General features: G+C 40.9%; 2 protein-coding genes across 3 annotated transcripts in view; both read right to left on the reverse strand.

Annotated features, from left to right (window-relative positions):
* Nucleotides 1-10,756, reverse strand: part of akt2 (v-akt murine thymoma viral oncogene homolog 2) — a 34,341-nt gene extending 23,585 nt beyond the window's left edge. For both annotated transcript variants that reach the window (XM_037677441.1, XM_037677442.1), the window contains exons 1-4: nucleotides 10,383-10,756; nucleotides 6,131-6,292; nucleotides 5,532-5,663; nucleotides 5,353-5,464 (exon numbers count right to left, since the gene is read on the reverse strand). In XM_037677441.1, the coding sequence (XP_037533369.1) occupies nucleotides 5,353-5,464; nucleotides 5,532-5,663; nucleotides 6,131-6,176 (290 nt within the window). In that variant the 5' untranslated portion in view covers nucleotides 6,177-6,292; nucleotides 10,383-10,756. The remainder of the gene's footprint in view (nucleotides 1-5,352; nucleotides 5,465-5,531; nucleotides 5,664-6,130; nucleotides 6,293-10,382) is intronic.
* A 371-nt stretch (nucleotides 10,757-11,127) lies between these two features.
* dhx40 (DEAH (Asp-Glu-Ala-His) box polypeptide 40) lies at nucleotides 11,128-20,621 on the reverse strand. Its single transcript, XM_037677760.1, has 17 exons — nucleotides 20,450-20,621; nucleotides 20,008-20,153; nucleotides 19,805-19,924; nucleotides 19,248-19,484; nucleotides 19,100-19,166; nucleotides 18,880-19,011; nucleotides 18,714-18,813; nucleotides 16,850-16,936; nucleotides 16,585-16,767; nucleotides 16,430-16,510; nucleotides 16,203-16,360; nucleotides 14,616-14,730; nucleotides 14,437-14,545; nucleotides 14,255-14,349; nucleotides 14,114-14,183; nucleotides 13,774-14,002; nucleotides 11,128-11,246 (listed from the first exon to the last, which is right to left on the reverse strand). The coding sequence occupies exons 1-17, from the start codon at nucleotides 20,619-20,621 to the stop codon at nucleotides 11,128-11,130; spliced, it is 2,220 nt and encodes a 739-aa protein (XP_037533688.1).
* Nucleotides 20,622-25,485: the final 4,864 nt, after the last annotated feature.

Raw genomic sequence — 25,485 nt, forward strand, 5'->3', positions numbered from 1 at the left:
ACCTTAATATATAGCTATAAATACTAAAATAAACTACAACTTACTACAACTACTTGTACCACTATTTCCACTTCATGGTTTTTCACTTATCGCCGGGGGCTGGAAACGGAACCCCCGCGATAAACGAGGGACTACTGTACCACACACTGCACATTATTATACGCCTGTCAACTGTTACACAGCAATCTATAACAATGACCTGCACAAACAACACCGTCTAGATGATCCATTTGTGTATTATTATTATTAAAAAAACTTTATTTTACCAGGAAGAAATCTATTGAGATTATTAATATATTTTACAAGGATGTCCTGGGTATGAAGTAGAGATGTTATGATTGATCGGACACCGATCATGATCGGCCGATTTTCGTAAAAAAAAAAAAGTGATCGTCCGATACCGATCGATGCCTTTCAGTGCCGATCACAAAAAAACTGATCACCTTTGCAGCCTGCAGAGGTCCGGTGGTAGGTAGGTAGGTAGGTATATATATATATATATATATATATATACATATATACATATATATATATATTTAAGCAATGTTTTGAGATTTATTTGCCTTTCTGCACTATTTATCCTTTGATGTTTTCCGTTTGTTAAAGATTGTGTTACTGATAGCAGGTCATTTAAGTGTTTTTCAGTTGTCCTTTTGACTGAATAGTTGCTGTATTGTGCCTGCACGTTTTTTTTTTATATACTTTTTGTCTTGAAAAAGTTAATTAAAACATGTTTTTGTTCAAATTAAGATGATTTTATGGTTCCTATTTTCCAGATCACGTAGCAAGCAGCATTCATCTTAAATCAAAAATGTTTACAGCCAATCCATGTGATTGTATTTGTGATTGGTATCAGTGATCTGCACCATGTGTGAACAGTATCGGCAGCAAAAAACCTGATCGGAGCATCCCTTGTATAAAGTTTTATTAAATTATCAGACGTTATGGAGGGGACAAGAGAAACTTTTGCACAAGTAAAATCGGAGACTATAATAGAATATGTCCCACGTTTGACAGGCGTATAAAAATGCTTGTTCTTAGAAAGTATTGGCTTTGTGTTGAAAGTGTAGAGGTTGATCTGTGTGGCTGCTGCAGGGGGCTTCTGGGATTTGGTTCTTGGCGGAGTCGACGTGAACAAAACTCAACCTGACGGATGCTCCTGTTCTCGTAACCTAAATGGCTCTGACCACATTTGGTCCCTGCAGGCCCTCTGTTACAGTCTGAATGTTTCTGATTCATTCTCATTGAGATCCGTTTTTCTTCCGTACATTTTTCAGCTTGTAACTCATCCTGCAGTTTTTGTTCTGGTTCAACAATTAGTGAATCAAAACGTTCAGCTCATTCAGGACATTCCTGCTGTGACTTTGATGATGGAAGATGTCTCAGCTCTCTTCAAATCCTTTTAGTCTTCAAGATGTTTAAAACTTTTACTGCTCATTTCAGCTTCTCCTTTGGTCTTTATGTATTTCTTTCTGCTAAAATCAGCTGGTTTATTTAAAAAAATTTTTTTGCAACTTTTTGGATTTTTTGTTGTTGTTGCTAATTTTAGCCTTTTTTCTGCCTTTTTGCCTGCTAATTTTCACCTATTGTGATTCTTTCGAATAATTTTGTTTTGGTGCTTTTTTCCAGTCTCGTCCATTAATTTCAGCTTTTAAAAAAGCTTTTTCAGCGTTGTTTTAGCTTTGTCTGCTCATTTCACTTTGTTTTTCTTGCGTTTTTTTTGTTGCCAATTTAACTTTTTTCTGCATTTTTTTTTCTCTGCTTTTTGTCCTTCTTCGAGCTTCATCTTTCTAATTTTCAGCTAAGCTTCAGCCTTTTAAGCAGTTTTTCGCTAAATCATTTAGCTGTAAGCATTTGTACTGCATACTCTCAGGAAATGCACATTTTTCTAGTAAAGTGTGTCTTTTTTGCTCTTACTGCCTTCAAACCTGGTCTTCAATAGTGAAACTGCTTTGAACGGATTCTGCATTAATGAAGTTTCCTAAAAATCATTGCAAACTTTTTTTTTTTTACTTTCAGCTGCTCCCTTCTTCAGGGTCACAGCGAACTAACTCGCACAAAGACTTGGCGATTGTTTATTTTATGACAGATGTCCTTCCTGACACAACCACAGACCACAGAGCTACCACAATCCTCTGTGTGGAGCAGAGAGCTGACATCTAGAGTGCCCGGGAGAGTAGATGGTGGTTTTACTCAAGGGTCCAGATTGGGGCAAATAAAGGTAGAGACAGGTGTGGGTGTTTCACCTTTTACACCCACATTTTGTTGTTGTTGGTTCAGGGAGTTGAACCAGCAACCTTCCGATCACAGGCTCACCACCTCTAACCTCTGCACCACCACTCCCCATTTAGAACAATGGCCTAAAATTAATGTGTTCGCAATAAGTTGGTTAAATTTAAAATAACACACCTACAGATGTGTTTCCACTCAAATCTGGGTGAAATGACCTAGAACTGAAATTTTGGGGGTTATCGCAAAAAAGAAAAAACAATTTATAGTTAGACGTTTTAAAATCTGCTCTAAACCACAAAATGTCAACTTTACAGTAAAATAGCATCAATAACAAATCAAATACACCCTCCTACTGTTTTCTTTGCATCCAAAAGAAGAAAATCTATATAAAGTTAGTTTTTATTTTGACTGTGGAAGCTGCGCTCCTAAGCAGGTGAAGATACTCATTGTGCTCCTAAGCCGTCAGCTCTTTATTTAGTCGTCTAGTTTTCAGACATTTAACATGAACAGACTTCAAACCTTTGTAAATTAGAGTAAATAAAGCTACTCATGTTTCTAACAACGAATCATAGAAGCAGGATTGTGTGGAGACCACATGGGACAACTCTGACAAGGTTCGAGAACAAAAACAAACCAGGCAGCTCAATCTTTGAATCAAGAGTCTAAATTACCGTAGATTTTTTTCCCCCACCTTTCCGTTCCTTCAACTCCACCAAGAGTTGTGTCTGTAAAGATGGATTTTGTTACTGTGGATTTGTTTTATGTATGGGACTAGTTCGACAAATTAAAGTTCATCTCACAGGGTGTGACTTTAAACATATTTGACTTATTGTGCATGTCAGACAGAAAGAGGAACCTGTGTCCCAGGTATGATTTAATAGAAGCTGGATTCATATTTGGAGTGTTATTACTCCTATTATTAGATTTTGACTCCAAAAGGAGGAGGAATGAGGAGAGACAGCTGTAAATGAGCTCATGGCTGGAAGACAAGATGTTGCAGTGTGGTATGGTTTTAATACTGACATACAGTATCTCAAAGACCTTTCACATTTTTGTAAATATTTTATTATATATCTTTTCATGGGACAACTCTAAAGATATGACACTTTGATAAAGTTGACAGTGTACAGCTTGTATAACAGTGAAAATTTGCTGCCCGCTCAAAATAACTCCACATACAGTCATTAATGTGTAAACCACTGGCAACAAAAGAGAGTGCACCCCTAAGAGAAAATGCCCATAATGTTAATATTTTGCGTAGCCACCGTTATTCTCCAGCACTGCCTCAACTCTCTTGGGCATGGAGCTCCACAGGTTGCCACTGGAATCCTCTTCCACTCCTCCATGATGACATCACGGAGCTGGTGGATGTTAGAGACCTTACACTCCTCCACCTTCTGTCTGAAGGTGCCCCACATATGTTCAATAGGGTTTAGGTCTGGAGACATGCTTGGCCAGTCCAGCACCTTTACACTCAGTTTCTTTAGCAAGGCAGTGTTCGTCTTGGGGTTGGAATACTGCCCTGCAGCCCAATTTCCAAAGGGAGGGGATCATGCTCTGCTTTAGTATGTCACAGTGCATGTGGCATTCATGGTTCCCTCAATGAACTGTAGCTCCTCACAGCCAGCAGTACTCACGCAGCCCCAAACCATGACACTCACACCACCATGCTTGACTGTAGGCAAGACACACTGGTCTTTGCACTCCTCACCTGGTTGCTGCCACACAAGCTTGACACCATCTGAACCAAATAAGTTTATCATGGTCTCATCAGACCACAGGACATGGTTCCAGTAATCCATGTCCTTGTTCTGTTCGTCTTCAGCAGTTTGTGGGATTTCTTGTGCATCAACTTTAGTAGAGGGTCTCTTCTGGGACGACAGCCCACAAGTGTGCCAAAAGTGTTCAGCAATGCTGGCAGCAGTCATACGTCAATTTTCAATAGACAACCTCTGGATATGAGGCAGAGCACGTGCACTCATGATGACGCCTGTTCCGAGTGGAACCTGTCCCATTAAAACTGCTGTATGGTCTGGGCCACCGTGCTGCAGCTCAGTTTCAGGGTGTTGGCAATCGTCTTATAGCCTAGGGCTAGGCCATCTTTATGTAGAGCAACAATTCTTTTATTCAGATCCTCGGAGAGCTCTTTGCCACGAGGTGCCAAGTTGAACTTCAAGTAACCAGTACGAGAGAGTGTGAGAGCAATAACACTGAATTTAACACACCTGCTCCCCATTCACGTCTGAGACTGTAACACTACCAAGTCACATGACACTGGGGAGGGAAAATGGTTAATTGGGCACAAGTTGGGCAGTTTCTCTTAGGGGTGTACTCTCTTTTGTTGTCAGTGGTTTAGACGTTAATGGCTGTGTTGAGTTATTTTGAGGGGACAGTAAATTTACACTGTTATACAAGCAGTAAACGGACTACTTTACATTGTATCAAAGTGTCATATATTCAGTGTTGACCCATGAAAAGATATAATAAAATATTTACATAAATGTGAGGGGTGTATTTACTTAGTGCGCTACTGTGTTTCAGATGATGGATGAAACTTGTGGTACAGCTACTGTTTGTGGCAGAGCTTTCAAGACATGTTCGTCAGAAAACCGTGTTTTGTTCAACATCTTCCCTGAAAATTTTGAACAGCTGCTCTCGGTTTTCTTCGAAACCAAACTCTCATTCTTAAGAAACGTGTCACTCACTTTGATTCTTCCCCCTCCTTCTAGATACCAAACACCGTGAGCACAGAAGAGTTTCCTGAATGTAAGATGAACATGTTGTCCGACAAGAATTAAACTCCTGATGATTTAAATTTAAACGACTGAAACGCTGCAGCTACTGCTCTGACTCGAGGTTTGCAAAAATAATAATTGAATTAATCTGATCAGAGTGAATCTGTAACATGGCCCACCCCCGTGTTCGAACATTAAAAGTTCGGGTCATCACTACAGAAAATGTTTATCTTATTTTTCTGATGACTGAGTATAGAAAGAAAATATTTTGGAGCGTAAAAAGAATGTCTGCTCATACGTGCATTTGATTTTCAGATGCTACAAACATCTCAGACTTTGTCTTTTTCACTCAGGTCAATTTTGGACAGAAAAATGAGCCTTTTACCTCTCCTCCTTGGTGTCTACATGAAAGGTCCGCTCAATCACCGAGGTCCACTGCAGACATCGAATGACGAACGTGTTGGGCCGGGGCCGCTCTGTCTTCATCAGCTGGCACTCTACAAAGCGCGGACGCATCAGTAAACAGCGGCGCTAAAACACAAGGCACACCGAAAAGAAACTGACCTGCGACGGAGAAGTTATTGAGCGGCGGCTGGCTGAGGTCGCTGGACACCTCAGGCTTGTCTTTGTATCCGATAAAGGATCCGTCGCTCTTCAGGATGAAGTAACGAGGCCGCCATGTTTTGATGTATTCACCTGGAAACAGAGGCTCAGTTTCAGTGTTTAAACACGAGACTGTCTTCTTACAAATAATCCCTCTGATCTGCACACAAAATTATAATATATTATAAAACACACACTCTGCCTATAATACTGGATTGTAAATAGTCTGTCCTTATCAATGTTCAAACACATATTGAACATTATTATTGATACTGTTTATCTTATTTATTTATATATTGTATTGTTTTTAATATTTAGGAACTTTTGTGTGAAATCTTTTTATCTTTTTATCTGTTGCTGCTGTTACACTTGAATTTCCCATCCGTGGGACAATAATGGCTGTTTCTATTCTATTCTATTCTATAAACCGAGTCGATGATGTCTCTATAAAAACTACAAACGTGACTTGTGCCCTTTGAGTTCATAGCAGATTATTTAACAGAAAACGAAGATTTGCTGAAAATTCAGGTGTTGGAGGGAGAATACAAAGAGCCACTCACCTCTCTTTTGGAGCCATCCTTCTCTAACAACACTGACTTCATTCATGCTGGGGCAGAAGACTGTTGGGGTGGGTAGGGGGGCTGCAGACAAGCTGATGGAAACTGGTCTTACTGGTCAAGTCTCTGGCTGTGGCTCAAAGAAAAAGCTGCACTGTGCAATACCTGGAGGAGAAAAGGAAGAAAAATATTGTTAAATATTCCAATAAGTGTCAAACAGATTAAATATAAAACCAACACAAACTTCAAGTAGAATCAAATGATCAACAAATTACAAGACTTTTTGTTTAACCCGAGTACAATGTCGTTAAATTTTCTTCCCTAACTTCTGTGTGGGTCAAACTGCTGAATTATTATCCCCATGCGTTCTGATTTTAAACAAAACAAGAGGTAATTATCACCTAAATATAGAATAGCAGGGAAAGACAACACAGGGGGAGGAAGTAAAACTACCGCCGATGAGACGAGGTGAAGACTTAAAGTGAAAGTGATTTCTTGCAACAACAAATTTCTATCTGAGTGATCTCACCGTGCTGGAAAACAAAAATCACCGTGTTAAGCACTTTGTTGTCCTGAAATACAACTCCACAAAACAAAAACTGCTGAAATTAGCACGTTATTGCAGCTAATCTGAGAGATAAAGCAACTCTCCTTAACACGTCCTTGGTACCCTGACCTTTACATAATAATGTAAAAATGATCAACTCTGGTGTTTTACTGATATATAAAATAATCCGTGCCTAACAGGGAGTAAAATGTCTGCAAAGCTTTGCCCTGATCAACACAATGGCATCCTGCAGGTTTTGGCTCTTCAGGGTCAGTCCTGAACTCGCAGGTTTACCAGAATTCACAGGATTTCTGTAGAAATGGTGGGGTTGAATAATTTGGAGCGTGCAGCTGTAAAGACTGTTTGAACTGCTTTGTTTACAAAGATAAAAACAGATAAGGTTTCACTCCACTTCTGACGTTTTTCACCATCTTTTAGTTATCTGACGAATAACGTTTTTTTTTAGATAATCAGAATAATAACTTTTTACAGTGTCTTCACACACATCTTGTACCAGCGTCAATAATCTACCCTAATTAGAATTTATTTTCACAACAACGTCGCATAATACACTGATGTCACAAAGCATGCATTCTTTATGTATAAAATTAAAAGGTTGCCAGCTGTAAGGAAAAATGAATAAGAAAGTACTAATTTGTTGTTACCCTGTCTATAATATTTGCAATGTGCTCAAGAAACTATTACGTCAAAGTGAAAAAATACATAAATTCACTCAAATCTAGTAATCAAAGTCTGAATGAGATTAACCTGTATAAAGGTTGAATGAAAAAAAACCTGCACGGTAGTAATCTGATAAAATTTAGGATTACGCCCATATGCAAAACAACCCGTTCTAATTTCTCAGAATCAGAAATAAAGCAGCTGCCATTTAGAAACAAAAATATCACACATCTCGTTTGTTGGCAGATGTTTGTCTGCACAAGCAGTGTTGTAAAAATTTTAAATAAATGAAAAATAAGTTAAAATTTTCAATAAATTAATTGAGGAAAACAACTCCTTCAACATCCAATAATAAATGTAAAAATAAATATTTAATTAGTCATCAGCACTGACAAACTCTCCTAAAAGCATTTAACTTTTATTTTAGCAGCGACCTGATTGCTGTATAATTTAAAATCATGTATAAACTTAAAAACAATGTGATAGTGAGTAGATGAAAAGGCTTAATGTGAGTTCATTAATCAAACTACAATCCACTTTTAATTATTTAGTAGGCTTGATTGACAGTTTCTTTATCTCCTCAGACGTGTTTGCAGCCTTTGATCCTGAGTCATAATAATATCCTGATATCAGGACTTGAACAGACTGTAATCAAAGGTACGACTCAGTTCCTATCAAACAAACATGGGGATTGTTCTTGTGTCCTCCGGTGGAGGACTGTAGCTCCTCTCAGTTGTGGGGTTTCTCAAAGATCTGTTTTGGGCCCACTGCTCTTCATCCTTTAATATGCTGCCTTTGGGGTCTATTTATCATGAAAACAATATTCTCTTCCAATACGTTGCTGCTGATATATACTGGGTGGCCAAGACGGTGTGAGGTAGGGCAGCCGACTTGGGACCAGAAAGTCGTGGCTCAACTCAACCATGCACACATGTCGTGGTGTCCCTGAGCAAGACACCTAATCCCTAATTGCTCCCTGGGCGCTTACATAGCTGCCCACTGCTCCACCTGGGTGTATCGCACGTGTGATGGGTTAAATGCAAAGAACCAATTTCGTCATTGTATGGGAGCATATAATGATGACAACACATAGCACCTTACTTTATTGATATCCAGGTATCTCTGACTATGATAATATGTTAGAAAGCATTCATCTTTAATTTAAGGTTGAAAATTAAACTTTGGCAATGTCAATGAAAACTAGAACTGCGAGCAGCGGGTCCAAGCCACTTAAAGCATGTTGACTTGACCATGGCACTTGTTGTCCCCAGCACCCTATCGATCTGGTTTATCAGATTTGTGGAATAATGAGGACTAATAAAATATGCTGGAAGCCCCAAAGCGTTTGGAGATTTCTGTGCCAGTGTATGTGTATATATATATTTACTTAAACACACATACATGCGCACACACACACATACATACAGACTTATATTCAAGCTATAGTTTAGAGACAAGAGGTCAAAAATGTATGACTTTTGTTTAAGTGCCACTTGTGTAACTCTGTCTCTGAGTAGCAGGGCTGGTGCATTAAATGAAAATCAAAAAATGTTATTGTGATACTACATAATTACCATTGTAGAGAAAACATCAGAAAACAAACAAACAGAAAACTTATTACAATTATGAGCATTAAAAATAAAATAAATTTAAAAAATTGTTAAAAAAGACTTAATTTGCTGATAATTATTTAGTTTTAGTATTGTTGCATAAAACGATCTACACTTGAATCTACACTATGCTTGAATTCGTAGGAAAGATGTCCAAATTAGTTTTCCAACAATTTGCTTTTTTTTTTTTAGAGAAAGTGCTACATTTTTAAATACGTCACCTTCTTTAGAAAATTTAACCTTCTCAACAGTTTAGTTCAGACTCTACAGTAAAACACTTGAGCTCTTTGAAACTGGACAAATGAAACAAGACACAAGTAAAATCATTTATTTCCTGTATAACTCAAGTTATTGGTAAAGTGAAGCCAGATTTATGCAGAAGACTTTGAAAAGTACTCTAGCTCTACTGTAACGCTTGGTCTGGATCAGTGCAGCAGCTCACCTTTTATCTTATACTAAATAAATAATTTAAACTTTTTAGGTAGAAATGCTCTGGCCTTGTGTTTTAACATGATAATCAACACACAGGCGGCAGAGCTCTGGTCTACCAGACAGTTTTAGATCCTGATTGAAACACAAAGATTGGGCATTTGCAGTGGTTGCTCTAATTCTTCATTAGTTTGCTTCTCAGCACCACGCACACACACACACACACACACACACACACACACACACACACACACGCACACACACACACACACACACACTTGAAATCGTCTAATCTCTGCTTAAGACTCATCCTTTTTCTTACACTATTAACTCAAATAGAGAATGAGTCCTAAATAAACCTTTTTATAATACTGTACTCTTATCTTTTATTATTATTGCAGTCGTGCTTTCTATTTTTATGCCTTTTAGATTATCTAACCTGTAAAGCATTTTACTTCATTTCAGTGGTTTCTGAATGTGCTATAATAAATATGACAATCTATAAATAGATTTGCAGTGAATAATAACAACATAATCGCGGATGAAAGTGTGGATTATAACATGGATTTAACATATTTTAGATGTAGTTACATTAGAGGGTGAGTGTTAATAATCGAGTGAATGAAGACATATTTTGGATTTGGTCAAAGGGTGAGTGCATTTGAAGGGACATCTGTAGCAGCAGCCTGCTGTGTTTCAGTAAACACACCGTTAGCAGCAAGCTAACAGAGTCAACAAACAATGCCTTCAAAGTCCGAGGCGCTTTTAACCCTCGGATGTCGGGACTAAAGCGGTTGGGACACTTTAAACAATAACCCAAACTGATAAGCAACTAAGGCAAGTGTCGCGTGGGGCAGCAGCGAGGACACCGACCACGAGAGCAATAAGATCAAACACGGCAGCGAGCCAAAACCTATTTTAAGCTAACAGCTAGTTAGCATCTCCGTTAGCCACCTGCGCTAGTTCTCATTCCTCTGCGGGCTCCTACCTCGACTTCTGAGGCAGAAATGTTCCCAGCCGTGGCCTCTCAACGAACCCCGGAGCCACGCAGCACCGCTCTCGGCCCAGTTTTCGGTCGGGGCTTGTGTGTATTGAACTCTGTCAATGATCACACAGCTTAGCACACCGCTCGCCGAGCTTGTTTTTCTTCTCTCGTAGCGGCGGCGTGCTTGGTCACTTTCTGCAAGCGTAAGGTGCTTTAAAGAGCCAAGCAGACCGGAAAACAAAGTCCCTCTGAGGTGGAAACTACTGGATGGACGACTGAAGACGACTTCGAGCTCCAGGAAATGTAACAAGCCTCCTCTCTGAAGCTTTAATGTGGTTAGTCGCTGCTTAGCATGGAAGCCCTCCGTCTGTCACTACAACAGCAACAATAGGAAGTGACGTCACGCAGCAGAGGGTCCACTGTACCTGAACGGTCGGTGTGAAAGTACACCAAGTACCATACTGTGACCTTAATCTCATAGCAGCGGTACAAGGCAAGGGCATAGTGTTAAATATATATATACGAATCAAATACAAAAACTCATTAAGAATCAGCAAAACTAAAGTTTTAAACTCGTGCATCTACTTGGTTTCTTCCTGTCAACTCACTGCTGAAGACCCAGAAAAACTGCTGCAACTGCGAGGTAATAAATAAAGACAGGGACAATGTCATAAATTATATATTTTTATTAGAACAATAAAAAAAAAAACAGTTTTATTTCTGAGTGACGGCTATGCACAGAGTCATTTCAGGAGGTTTTACTTTGTCTTTGTTGCTTCCTCTGCAGGTAGCGAGCTCGAGCGTCGCTCAGCGTGGTTTCATTGTTGCGTCTCTCCAGCTTCTTCATCACGGCTTCAGCAGAAACCTCTGAGGAGACAAGAAACTGCTCTTAAAACCAACCTCTTATGGTCTCAAACATGTAAACAAAAAGCACTCCTGCAGTTTTCAAATTATCGCTTTACAATAATAATCTAAATGTTTACATATTCTGCTGCTCATCAAAGTAAACGTCTTCCTGAAAGTTTCCAGTTTAGTTATTGACCATATCTGTTCTCCATTTAAAAACATTTAAAGATTACATTTATTATAACTCGCCTTCTGTAAACAAAATATCTCACAAACCAAAGGACAGATTTTTTTTATGAAACTTTCAGGAAATATTCACTGGATGTACGTCTGCAACTGACTAACCTTTAATTCAATTCAATTCAAAAGTACTTTATTAATCCCAAAGGGAAATTATTTGTTGTTGTAACTTCTTATCCTCATTTCATTAGATGTTATAGATGCTGATGGCTGTAGGCAGGAAGGATCTCTTGTAAAGGTCCATCCCACAGTGGATCCTAAAAAACTGGCTGCAGATGCCGTCCTTTCCTGCTAGTTCCAGGATCTCAGCGGTCAGGCACTCGAGCACAGCTGGCAGGTAGATGAGAATGCATCCACAGAACATCCTTTTCAACTCATTTGAGATTTGGGCTGTAGTTGAGATATTATTTGAGCTTTTGAGATGTTAATCAGCTGCTGTTGGTTGTAGAAAACTGCCTTGTTGCCATGGTTACGCATCATAACAAATGTCCAAAATTAAAAAAGTTTCAGTAAAAATCCTTCCAGCTGCACAACATCCGATACCAGAGGAAACAATCCTCCAAAAAAATGTGATTTACATCCAGAAAAAGAGGAATTAAAGTTTCCAAAAGCAAAATCTCAGAATGAAAGTAACAGAGCTGCTCCAACATGCAGCCACCTTGAGCGGCGTAATTCTAGAACATAGAACATAAAACCTACTGGATTCAAGATGGCTGCCACAGCCAACTGACTGGACAAAACAAGAACAGCTTTAATTCAGTCAGTTTTATAGTCATTTAAGTAAAATTTGCAGTGGTATTAGCCAAGAACCGAACACCACATAATGATATTTTCAAGGTTTCATCAAAACAGCTACAGCATATAACACGATCTTCATCTCAAACTTTGACACAAGAGGCGATGGACGACATGCATTCCTTCAAGACGGTGACAGTACTGCTTTTATTTTGTAATGATCATTTAGTTTGACCTGCTGTTGTTGTGGTAAACACAAAATGTTTGGGTTGAAAGTCAACTGCAATAATCTAAAAACAACTGCTTTACAATTTATTACCATTTAGGAAATTCTCAATTCAGTTTATTTATATAGTGTCAAGTCACAACAGGAGTTGTCTCAGCAGACTGCTTTGAATTTAACTCCATCGCAGAACTCTCATTAGAAAGAATTTATATTAAAAAAAAATTAAAAACTCCATAAAGTTTGTGAATAGTGACTGAACAAAACTATTTCATTAAACAGCACATTGCATTTAAACTTTTTATTGTTTACTCAGAAAAAACAATTAAACAGTAGTCCCTCGATAATCATGAAGGTTACGTTCCACACACAATCCCCCCCCCCCCCCCCCCCCCCCGATGGGTGAAAAACCGCAAAGTAGGAACGCACACTATATTTATGTTAGTATTTATATATATTTTAAGGTTTTATAAACCCTTCCCACACTCTTGCAATGTTCTAAACTCTTATTTTAACTTTCCTCTAGATAACTTGCCATGTCAGGGTGCACTCATCTCGTCTGATTTTTGTCGAGGAGGGGACACGTCTGAGCTGTGTGCTGTTTGTACAGACAGTGAGTGGGGGGTGTTTCAGTGTGATGGTTCAGGTGAGGTTTAGCTTTTTAGCTAGTGCGCCTGTATTGCACGCCGCTAGCCTAGCGCTACGTCTGTGATGACGGGTGGAGGATGCGCGCAGTTCGGTTCTGTTGACGGGGCGGCCCGCTTGTCTAATGGTAGGGGGAATACTAATACATATATGTAATGCACTGCAAAATTTTACTCTCAGCTCTGCAGAACAGCAGCTCGGTTCTGGTTCTGCAGACCTACCCTGCAGGGACAAAGCCCACCGCCCCGTCCAGGTTGATGTGCACGTGGATAATTGAGCTTCAGGATTATTTGCATCTTTCCTGCCAGTTCTCTGAGCTTCATAGATCGATCGTTACTTCTGACTTAGCGTTGCAAAACTTTCCCTCCGTTTCGGCTGGAAGCACTGTTGGCTTCTGGGTAGTATAGTTTTTTTGACTGGCCTTATAGTGTAGGCTTATTAAAAGACTAAAAAATGGCAACGCCTGTCTGAAATATTTTTTCCATTAACTTTTTATCCCGTACTGTCTCAATCACGAGTAATATTAAAGCTGACAATCGTTGAAAAACCACAAAAGAGCGAGTCGGCAAAGTAGCTAAGGACTACTGTAATCCACATGGGAAACTTTAGCGTGGTTCTTTTTGTGATCTTTACATATATGTTGTTACCAGGCAATACATGGAGACAACCTTTGTTTCTACCTAAATATCAAGTGTTTTTAAGCACCTTGTTGTCTTTTGGCAGCTTCTCTGGTTTCCCATTTCATCACCTCCTCCTCAGTTACTTCTTCTCTCGCGACGCTGCTCAGCTCATAGACGTCCACCTCATGGAGTTTGGGCAACAGATCCTTCACCCACTCGTATCGAATCGGACACACCGTCCTGACGTAAACCCGCGAGGTGACCAGCACATCGTGGAAGATGACCCAGTTCAGCTCTGCCTCTTTCTCAAACAGCTGAAAAAGCCCAACACAATGAGCTTTTTTTTGGGGGGAGCGGGGGGGGGGGGGGGGGGGGGGGGGGGGTGTTAAGAAAACATGTTGCTGTGTTTCAGTTTGTGAGCTTACAGATGATGCTGGATGAATGTGGACCATAGATCCATGGCCATCCATTGTACGAAACACCTTACCAGCAGACCTGAAACGAACAGTAAAACCTCTCTTTAATACTGGAAATGCAGGAACAGCAGCAGCATTTGTAACTCGTACCTTCTGGCAACATTGGTGAAATATCCCGTGCACAGGCATCGTCTGAGCAGCTCACTTTTATTTCCATCAAATGTTTCAACGGGAAAACCTTTCCTCTGGAAGGCAAGTGTGCAAAAACAGAACAATTAACAGAGGCTGTGCACCACAGCTTTACTAGACATCCAAGTGGCTGCGTGCTGCACCTGCTGGAGGCGGGACAGGATTTCCCTCAGCTGAGTCTCCACACTGAAGGCGGACTTCAGCGCCCTCCAGTGGATCCAGTTCTCCTTACACCAAGCTGACGGCCGGTCACTGCAGAGTGCAGGAGACGTCAACTCAAGCGGACTTTACCGTTTCTTGAAACATGTTTGTCTTTCCTCACCTGGACTTGCACAACTGAAACACGCTGAGCAGCGTGGCGAAGTCGTTCATGCCCCCAGTCTTTGCAGCCAGGGTCCTGTGCTTCTTCTCTGCTTCTTTCTGTTTGTCAGGTTGACCTGCACGACAAAACATTTGTGATGAGAATGTTTCTGAAACAAAACTCGTTCCGCAGTTTTTGTTCCGTTTCAACGATTCGTGAATCAAAACTTTCAGCTCATTCACGACATTCTTGCTGGGACTTTTGATATTTCTGCAATTTTCACTTTGTGAAATATTTAGCTTTGTCGTCCATGTTTTTCTCATTGAAAATGGAGCTCTCTTCAAACCCTTTAGCTGTTTAAAACTTTTGCTGCTCATTTCAGCTTTTGTTCTGCTTTTCAGTTACTTTTTAGTTGTTTTCTGCAAAGTTTAGCCTTTTTTGTGCTATTTTGTCAATTTTTGCCTTTTGTGACTCTTGAATAAATTAAAACTTTTATGCTCCTTTCAGCCTCTTTTTGCTCATTTCCATCCATTATCTTCCGCTTATTCTGAAGTCGGGTCGTGGGGGCAGCAGCTTGAGCAGGAAGGTCCAGACATCTCTTTCCAGTCTTCCAGCTCTTCTGGGGGAACTCCAAGGAGTTCCCAGGACAACTGAGAGACAGTCTCTCCAACGTGTCCTGGGTCTTCCACGGGGTCTCCTCCCAGTCAGACATCCCCAAAGCACCTCCCTGGGGCAGCGCCCATGAAGCATCCTTATCAAACGGCAGAACCACCTCAACTGGCTCCTCTTGATGTGGAGGAGCAGTGGTTCTACTCCGAGTCTCTCCCAGATAACTGAACTTCTCATTCTGTCTCTAAGGGAGAGTCCAGCTACCCTGTGGAGGAAACTCATTTCAACCGCCTGTATCCACAATCTCATTCCTTCAGTCACTACCCAGAGCTCGTGACCATAGATGAGGGTAGGAACATGGACCGACTGGTAAACAGAGAGCTTTGCCTTACAGCTCAGCTCCCTCTTCACCACAACGGACCGGTACAGAGTCCACAATACTGCAGATGCTGCACCAATCTGTCTGTCAATCTCGCCCTCCATTCTTCCCTCACTCATGAACAAAACCCCGAGATACTTGAACTCCTCCACTTGATGCAGAACCTCACCCTCACTGATAATTTCAGTTTTATTTTATTTAGCATTCTGAGCCACATTTTTGCAAATTAAAGTTTTTTTTTTTTTTAACTATTCAGCTCGTCTGCCTGTTTGTGCATTTTCTACACATTTCTGCAGTTTTGCTGCTTTTGGCAAATGTTAGATGTTCAACTTCAGCTCACATTAGTTCACAGATGAAATCTTTTCATCAGCTTTCAGCAGAAATCCTTCAACAATAATCTCCCACACTGCATTTCACAGAAAATGATGTTCCTCTAGTTTTACACATTTTTCATTAGTCTTCAAAAAGGGTTTTCTAAAGTAAGTCATAAATACAACATGTTGATGGACAAATATTTTTTAGTAGAACAGATATTAGAGAATTTCTTAACATAATATTTAGTAATACGCAATGTTCTCTGAGCAGTGATTTGATGACATCAGACATCTTCATCTGCTGACCTGGCCTGATGAAGATGTTCTCCACGGACAACATGGCTGCCACAGGGAGCAGCAGGTCCTGGCAGCCGAGCGCCGCAGCTTTGAGCAGAGCCCTGGTGAGACCCGGGTATAAAGGGAACTCTACCATCAGCTGTCCGAGCTCAGTCACTCTGCCTCTCCTGCATCAGACAGATAAGAGTTCAGGTCAGGTCCGTCAGGTCAGCTGCTGCTCTGCTCGAACAGCTCACCTGTCGATAGCGTCGAACTGGTAGAGCTGTTTCAGTGCTTCCAGGATAAACCGCTCATCAGGACAGTCCAGGTAGGGAAACCTTAAAAGAAATTAACTCCTCAGAATCGACTATTTAAAAACAAACAATAAAAAAAAAACGAATAAAGAGTGTACCTGATCACATCGTGAACACCGAGACACTTGAGTGTGAGAATCACTGCCGTCAAGCTCGTCCTTTGAATCTCAGGAACTGTGTATTCAGGCATGCACTTTTCCCAGAATTCCTTGGTGTAAATTCGAAAACACTTCCCGGCAGAAGTCCTTCCCGCTCGGCCAGCTCTCTGCTCGGCCTCGCTCCTGGTGGGACAGAAAAATCGACACAAATACAGTTTGTCTGCTGCCACGCTTCACTCAGCGAGCGACTGTTTCTGAGACGTACTTTGAAATGGGCACGACCTCCAGCACATCCATGCCCACCCTCGAGTTGTGATTGAGCTGCTTCACAAAGCCGCTGTCCACGATGTACCTACAAGAAAGCAAATCAGGATGTCATGTTTTATGAGCATGATCGTTTTGTCAACAAAAATAATCCACCCAGAGTGCCTGATTTAACCGTGTTAAGATTTTTCTAGCTGGATTATTGAGCATGAATCAGGATATTTTGAACCACTTTGACCATGACTGCCTCAAGCTAGTTCGAGTTTGGGCAGGCGGTGGGGGGACAGGGCGGACTACAGAAACCACCTGAGCACCAACAAACTGGTTGATCCACTATGAGAAGGTGCCATTTATAAGACTGAGTTTGTTGCAGCTCCTCAGACTGAAGAAGTTTTTTGGATGAAAGACGAAACATTTCAACAAAAAAACATCCAGAGGACCCGACTTAACTTTATTAGATAACAGTCAGAGTTCGACAAACCCAACCATCCATTTTCTTTTTCCCACTTCTTCCTTTTCGGGTCACGGAGGTCACTGGTGCCCATGTCCAGCTATCACTGTGCGAGGGGCAGGGGACACCCTGGACAGGTCTCCAGTCCATCACAGGGAAACAGAGACAAACAACCATTCACTCTCTCACTCACACCTAGGGACAATTTAGAGTTACCAATCAGACTAACATGCAAGTTTTTGATCTGTGGGAGGAAACCGGAGTACCCGGAGAAAACCCACACATGCACGGAGAGAACAAGCAAACTCCACCCAGAAAAGCACCCAGCTGGGATTTGATCCGGTGATCTTCTTGCTGAGAGGCGGTAGCTCTACCAACTGCTTCACAGTGCTGCCCGCAGTTCAACAAACCAAGAGATAAATATTGAACTTTTGAGCTTTATCCTCATAATATCTTTTACTAGGGCAGCACGGTGGCGCAACTGGTAGAGCTGCTGCCTCTCAGCGAGCAGGTCCTTGGTTCAAACCCCAGTCCAGGGGCCTTTCTGGGTGGAGTTTGCATGTTCTCTCCGTGCATGCGTGGGTTTTCTCCGGGTACTCCGGTCAAGTCAAGTCAAGTCATATTTATTTATAGAGCACAATTTAAAACAGATAGACTTATCAAAATCCGGTGTCCTCCCACAGACCAAAAACATGCATGTTAGGCTGATTGGTAACTCTAAATTGTCCCTAGGTGTGAGTGAGAGAGTGAATGGTTGTTTGTCTCGTTTGTCTCTATGTGTCCCTGTGATGGACTTGCGACCCGTCCAGGGTGTACCCCGCCCCTCGCACAGTGATTGCTGGACATGGGCACCAGCGACCCCCGTGACCCAAAATGGAATAAGCGGGTAAAGATGATGGATGTCTTTTACTACTTTATATTTTGCATCTTTTCAAATCCTCATCTATACTGCTCCACAACCTGGTATGCAAATGTCTTCATTGTTTTCTATTTATTGTTTTTTTTTAATTTTGCGCTCTCCTAGACACAGCCTGTTCTCAGAGCCTCCAGTGTTTAACTACGATATTTAAAAATATATTTTCTGGTCACAAATTCTTTTATTCTATATATTATTTGACCTTTTCCACAAATTTTACTTGAAGAGATAATGAAGTTTCATACTTATTTTTATTATATATTGATATATATTATATTGATATTATAGCTCATGACCTTTCTCCAGAACCTCAGTTCAGAAAGACTGGAGAAGTTTCAGGTCATTTGTGAAACAGAGGGGAAGAGTTGAGCCACATGTTTCTGTTGTTTTCTTCTTTTTTAACCAACTTCTCACACATTTCATAAAACCCTTGAGGAACTGTGTCAACATGTGAAAAACAAGAGTTTGGTGCAGAGCCAGCAGCAGAGCAGGTCTCACTTGATGCCATTGATGGTTAAAGATGTTGCTGCTATGTTTGTGGCTACAACACACTTCCTTATTCCTGGAGGTGGGGGCTGAAAGATCTGCCTCTGCTGATCTGGAAAGAGACAAGATGTTTAAATCGATCAAAAAATAAATGATGAGGGTTGTTGTGGGCCTTTACCAGTGGGCATGGATCCGTAAAGGGGTAAAATCAGAAGGCCGTCCACTGTTGGGTCTTGCACATCGTAGCGATAGTCGATGTTCTCAGCTTTTTCAAACATCAAGTCACACGCACGCTCGATCTCTGACTGGCCTGTCAAACAGGAACAAATTAAATTAATGTTCACATTTCAGCTCCTACTGTGATCGTGATAACTAACGACGGCAACAATCACACTCGCCTGTCAAAAACACAAGAATATCTCCAGACATTTCACTGGTATGCACATCCAGAGCCACTTTAACTGCCTGCAAGACAAACAAACAAAATACAAATAAATATGAGCTGTGAGCTCAGCTCAAAAGCACTGAAATAAACTTAAACAGTACCTCCTTGACGTAAAACGTGCTCTCCACATCCTTTGGTCCAACAGCCGAGCCAAACGTGCACATTACAGGAAATACCCTCCCGGGAATTGCAAAGATGGGACAGTTTCTGAGAAAAGCTGAAAGTTTTTCGGTTTCCAAAGTGGCAGACATCACCACCACTTTGAGAGGGAACGCTCGGCCCTTAGCGGCTTTAGAGGGGTGGGAGAAGGTGTTCTTCAACAAACCCAGAAGAATGTCCTGTAACGAGATAAAAACACTCGTTTGATGTGCGCAGAGAAGGGCAGGGACAGAGAACTGAGAACTAAACTCGTTTAGGCCGCCTTGATCCATGAACCGATTCTTTCTGTCACTACCCAGAGTTCATGACCACAGGTGAGGGTAGGAACATAGACCAACTGGTAAACTGAGAGCTTCTTCTTGAAAACCACGTTTCATGGTTATGGTGCAGGATATGCAGGGGTTGCTTTCCAGAGGATGCTGGGGTTCGGTGAGCTGCGTGGCCCCTAAAAGGGACAAACGTTTAACAGGACAATACAACGCAGTAACGTTCAACTCACTGTATTAAGGCTGCGTTCGTGGACTTCATCCAGTACGACAACGCTGTACTGAGAAAGAACAGGATCTGCCAGGATTTCTCGGAGCAAACAGCCGTCCGTCATGTACTTCACCACCGTGTCCTGGTTCAGACGGACCGCACGTCAGCACTAACCTACACTAAACAGGTTTTTATTTTCTGAAGGAGTCATTATTTGCTCCTCACCTGTGACGTGCAGTCATCAAAGCGTACTTGGTATCCAACCTCCTTTCCCAGAATGCACTTCATCTCCTGAGCCACCCTCTGGGCCACCGTGATGGCAGCCACCCGACGGGGCTGGGTGACGCCGACTTTACCATTTTTACAAAAACCTGTCCAGACAAATTAAACACAATCACAAACACAGGCACTGTTGTTTCTTAGACCAACACAATTTATGAAGCAAAAACCTACAGGATATTGGCCCTCGAGGGCCACCATCCTGCAGGTTTCCTCTGCTCTTCACCAGGTCTTCAGGTTCTGCAGGAGCCTGTTAATCGCCGATTACTTTACTGTGTTGAAGCAGAGAAACATCTAGAACATGCAGGATAGTGGCCCTCCAGTGTTTACTTCTGACAGCATAATTTTTCTTCCTCTCCGGATAACTGATAATAAAGTAACGTCTCACCTGCGTCATACAGGTACTGTGGAAGTTGTGTGGTTTTCCCGCTTCCTGTCTCCCCGGTGACCAGCAGGAAAGGGCTGTCTTTAACCGCCTGGACCAGTTTGGCTTTGTGCCGATAGATCGGCAGGTGTTTGGACTCGCTGTGGTTTAGTTTCTCACCCGGTTTTTTGGACATAACGGACAACTTGCACAAAACCAAACCAGACTGAGAAGTTGATACAACCCCAAAAATACGAATTAAAACCGTACAAAATACAAGTTACAGTCCATTAACAGTCACAGGAGGTAATAAACTTTACAAAATGTTCACCAGTCGTTCAAAATACGACTGCCTTACATACTTCCGCACACACGTTCATTCTCTACTACTATTGGTCCGCTTGCGATCACGTGACACAAGATGACTTGCCAAAATAAAAGTCCTTGTAAATAAAAAGAATAAAAGCTACACAAACTTAAAAGCAACAAAAGGTTTTAACATATTTTGTAGAAACACTGATAAATTTGTATAAAGCTCACATTTAGTGTCAAACTTTAAAGTCATGAACTGCAAGCTTTACCTTTTATATGTACCATACAGATTCAAATTGACCAAATAAAGTAACACTTTTTTAATGTATTTGTTTATTTACATACATATCTGAGAAAGCTTGAGCACAGCCCCCCCACCCCCCCCCCAAAAAAAAAACCAACGTGTACATATAAATTAAGACTAATGTTGAGAGTTAACTGATCAAATTTAAGAAACAATAATAAATGCAAAATAATTTCCAAGCCATGCTTGCTTGGCACCAAGTTTAAATTGAACTTTTAAACAGTCACAGTTTCCTACCAAGTCATTTCTATCATCCCAAAATGGGAACTAGTTGTTCTTTGCCTTCACCGCTGATAAAGAACTGGTCCACTTGAGACTGTGCTGGATAAAATCCTTTGCCCTGTTCTGGGTGGGATTCTTCTTGGTTTAGGCTTCTCTGAAAGGCAGAGATGAACGAGAACAGTTTTGTTTGTGTTGCTCAAAACCTATGGCTCTGGGGCATATTCTGAAGACAATAAATTGAGATGCATACCATTCTTCACCTTTCATACAAGCGTTTGAAACTAAAATCATCTTGTGTTTTGGTAAAATCTTGAAAATAATGTAATCACACTGTCATTATTGTAAATGGACTGTACTTACAGTATATAGCACTTTTCTATCTTATCAAGATACTCAAGGCTCTTTACACTACGTGTGCCGTCATTTACCCATTCATACAGCACTCTACTACATCTCTACAAAGAATTAATCAGTGCTATATCACATTCATACACTGATAGGACACACATCAGAGGCAATGAGGGGTTCAGTGTCTTGCCCAGGGACACTTCAGCATGTGACTGCTTGTGGAATTGAACCCCCAGCTCTCTCACTGGAGGAAAACAGCTCTAACCACTCAGCCACAGCTGCCCCAAGATCTTGCATACTCTGTTAGCTCTGCATGCAGGGGTCAAGGATGACACTTGGGCATTACAACATCAAATTATAGCTCAATATCTATAAAATTGAGAGTTAAAGACATTTGGGGGGTTCCAAGGTTAGCTGACTGTGGTGCACATCCCAACTGTGGTCAACTTTAAGAGTTAATCTGTTGTAGAAGTGCTTCCAATGATCCGATTAAACCTGACTGAACCATTCCTCACCATCGCTGCAGTGATGGAAGCAGTCTGGTCCCTTGCAGATCTCTACGTTACAGTGGAAATAGACCTGGAGGAGACAGGTGGAGTTTAGACAGACTTCAAGAAAACATCCATTCTCACTGGTTTATTTGACTCACCTGGTGTTCAGACGTTGGAGACTTCACAAAAGAGAAGAGCTTAACAACCAACCATTTGTGAAGGGAGGGGTTTGATGTTGCCGTACTAGAGACGGGCAGCAGAACAGTTCTCTGGTTGTCACCGGTGAATGGACACCTTGATTGAATGCAGAACAACTCCAGTTTTGAGTCTCATCTAAATGTACTTCACGATCACAATGACAACAACGTTAAGTTTAAAGGGGTTCACCCTTTAACAATCAGGTCCCAGGTCTGTGGGTCATGAGGGTCCTCGCTCGGTGTGGCCCAGCAGTCCTCGAGCAGCAGGGTCAAGTCTTTGTTTTGGTGTTTGACCACGAACACCTCCACAAACACCGGCTGGCCGAGCGCCATCGCTGCTGGAGGGCTGCTGGACGAATAAAAGGATCTGTAGGAGGAATCTGTTGGGGAGAAAAACCTGAACATGTTGAAGGAACCAGCCTTCACGAAAATGAGAAAAAATGACTGTGTGCGATTGTTAAATATTCTGTTGATCCAACGAGAAATGAGTGTACAGTTAAAGGGTTAACGTCCCTCGCAAGATCTCATGAGATGTTAGAGCTCAGAAAATATGCCGAGCATGACTCTCAGCTACTACCACACCAGATTTTAGCTCAATATGTGTCAAACTGCTCAAGCTAGAGCCACCTTTGTGTTGGCAAAGGTCAGTTAGCTGTGGTGGCCATGTTGAACTGGGTCAACCCTAAATATTAACGAGTTGTAAAAGTACATTCAGTGATTACTTTGAGAGCTTAATGGCAAAGTTATCAGCAAAGTTGTAGTGCTCAGGGTATGTGTTGGGGATGATGCTCAGCTACCACCACACCAAATGTTAGCTCAGTGTCTGTAAATCTGAGTGGATTATAAACATTTTTGTGTTTTCTAAGGTCAGTTAGCTGTCATCCTGAACTGGTTGACTACAGTTGCAGACACAGTATAACCATTACAAAAATGTAGACTACAACACTTTTGTAGTCGTATGATTACTCTGAGTTTCATTTTAGTCTGTCCGGCATGTTCCTGAGATATTTTGCTAACAGACAAGCACACACAGACAGACCCAGCCTAATACATTACTGCCACTTCCCCCTCAACATCCTTTCCACATGGATAAAGAGAAGTCCTGACCTTTGGCAAACCTCATCTCAGTCCTCAGTGTCCCTTTGTTCTTCAGTGTGGACAGGAAATCAGATTTGTTTTGTTCAACTGTGAAGTCCAGACGAGTTCTTTGAGTCAGTGCGAAGCTGCACTGTACAGTCAGCCTGAAAACACAAGAAACAACCTTGAAATAAGTTCAAGTTGTTACTCACATGATTCATTGTGTGAATGGTTCAGAAACATTCTTATTATTCAGATCTGTTTCACTTTTGTACATTTTTCAGCACGTAACTTGTTCCTCAGTTTTTATTCAGTTTCAACAATTCATGAATCAAAAGGTTCAGCTCATTCAGGACATTCCTGCTGTGACTCTTGGTATTTGTGCAATTTTAACGTTTAAAAAATATTTAGCTTTTTCAGCCATGTTTCTCTCATTGAAAATGAATGGACCTCTTCACATCCTTCAAAGCCTTTGAGCTCTTTACTGCTCATTTCAGCTTCTTTATGCTCATTTCAGTTGTTTTCTATTAAACTTTTTTCCTGTTAATTTCACCTATTAGTGTTTTTTTTGTTTGTTGCTAAATTCAGTTTTTGAATGTATTTTTCTGTTAATAATAACCAGTTTTTCCAGAAAATGTGTGCCTTTCGTTATTGTAGCAATAAGAAGGGTGTGAGATGGAGGAAGACGGGTGACTTTCTCCACTCCCTTCCACTACATTTATTTTATTTATTTAGCTCTCATTAAAGTGTGGCACCAGCTGGTCAGTTTACTGACCAACAACAACTTCATTAATATATTCACCCTTTAATAATCAGAATCAGTCACTGAAGTAGATTCTGATAATTACAGGGAGTTCTATACCAGAACAAAATGAATGTTCATCTGTATGAAGAGACCAAAATTGTCTTTGGAGTTTTATTACAAAAATAATCAAACTAAAAATCAACAACAATAATAAACAACCAATAATAATGAATCAATCAAGGCTCAATTCTCTTATCTAAGGCTAAATTAACTCTTTGAGCAAGAATGATTTAATTTTTATATGCGCATGAATTTAGACAAAGTTTGACTTTTTTAATAAAGAGTTTACTTTGGATTTTGGTTGAAAGAAGTTATTTAATGTGATCAGATAAAATCATTTATTGTCACTGCAAGCCAGGAAATGCTTTATCAAGTTGCATCAGCTTAAATTAGCATAACCAGACCAAGGCATCATGTCACCAGGTTCTGCTGCTTACTGGGTCAGTGTTGATGGCACCAGGTCACTCGTCTTTCTGGGGTTCTCTGGTGGATCAGACCAGGATACACCATGAGGAGGACTCGCTGGGAACTGCCCCAGGTAGCTGACCGTCACTGTGACAGCTTCAGGGGTCTGTGAGGGCAACAGCTGATGAAAAGGTGCCGTCAATTGCAACCTTCAGCCGAGAACGTGAGGCTTGCAGTGAGAAAAGGCTTCATCTTCTGCAGTTATTTAAACCTCTAACAATTGTAATTGAGCAACGTTTTTATCTGCTCAGGAGATGAACGAGTGGACCTTGGCACGACCTCTAGGATCGGGAGTCCAAAACGAACCGCTCAGTTCGGGGGTCCAAGATGAACTGCTTTTCACACAAAGGATCTTTGTGCAAAACAACAGCTCTCTGCTCAGGATTATTTTGACTACTCTCAGGGACATTGTGACTCCCCTCTGAAGAAAACAGCTTCCAGCTCAAAGACTACTTTTTCACAGGTGTCTCTGAAGGAATAATCACTTTCTGAAAAACAGAACAGAGAAATGTGTTATTCATATTGTAATTTCACATGATTTCATTATAATGATTGAAAACAACAATCAAAATGATTCATGTTCACACTTGTTAATCAAATAAAACAAACTTCATTAATATCCTGATGCATGCTCAATAATCCAGGTAGAAAAATCCAAAAAAGTTCAGTAAAAGTTTTTTGCTTTGTTTTATTTTATTTTATTTTTTTTAATGTCCAGAGGACCAGATTGAACTTTTTTGGAAACTTCACTAATGATTTGTTTTTCTTTCTGAGAAACATTGACAAATGTTTGCCTTATTTTTCCTGACTTTAGCTGACTCTGTGTCCAAGAATGAGAA

Source organism: Nematolebias whitei, chromosome 6 (genome assembly GCF_014905685.2).
Source record: "Nematolebias whitei isolate Nwh7 chromosome 6, NemWhi1, whole genome shotgun sequence".
Lineage (NCBI taxonomy): Eukaryota > Metazoa > Chordata > Actinopteri > Cyprinodontiformes > Rivulidae > Nematolebias > Nematolebias whitei.

Bases quoted from the DNA above. Each gene is read 5' to 3' on its own strand.
- dhx40 (XM_037677760.1), bottom strand. From the start codon at position 20,621: ATGTCCAAAAAACCGGGTGAGAAACTAAACCACAGCGAGTCCAAACAC. The intron at 18,814-18,879 runs GTAAAGGCCCAC...GTCTCTTTCCAG, and splicing joins TTACGGATCCATGCCCACTG to ATCAGCAGAGGCAGATCTTT. The intron at 14,546-14,615 runs GTGAGGAAAGAC...TGCACTCTGCAG, and splicing joins TTTCAGTTGTGCAAGTCCAG to TGACCGGCCGTCAGCTTGGT.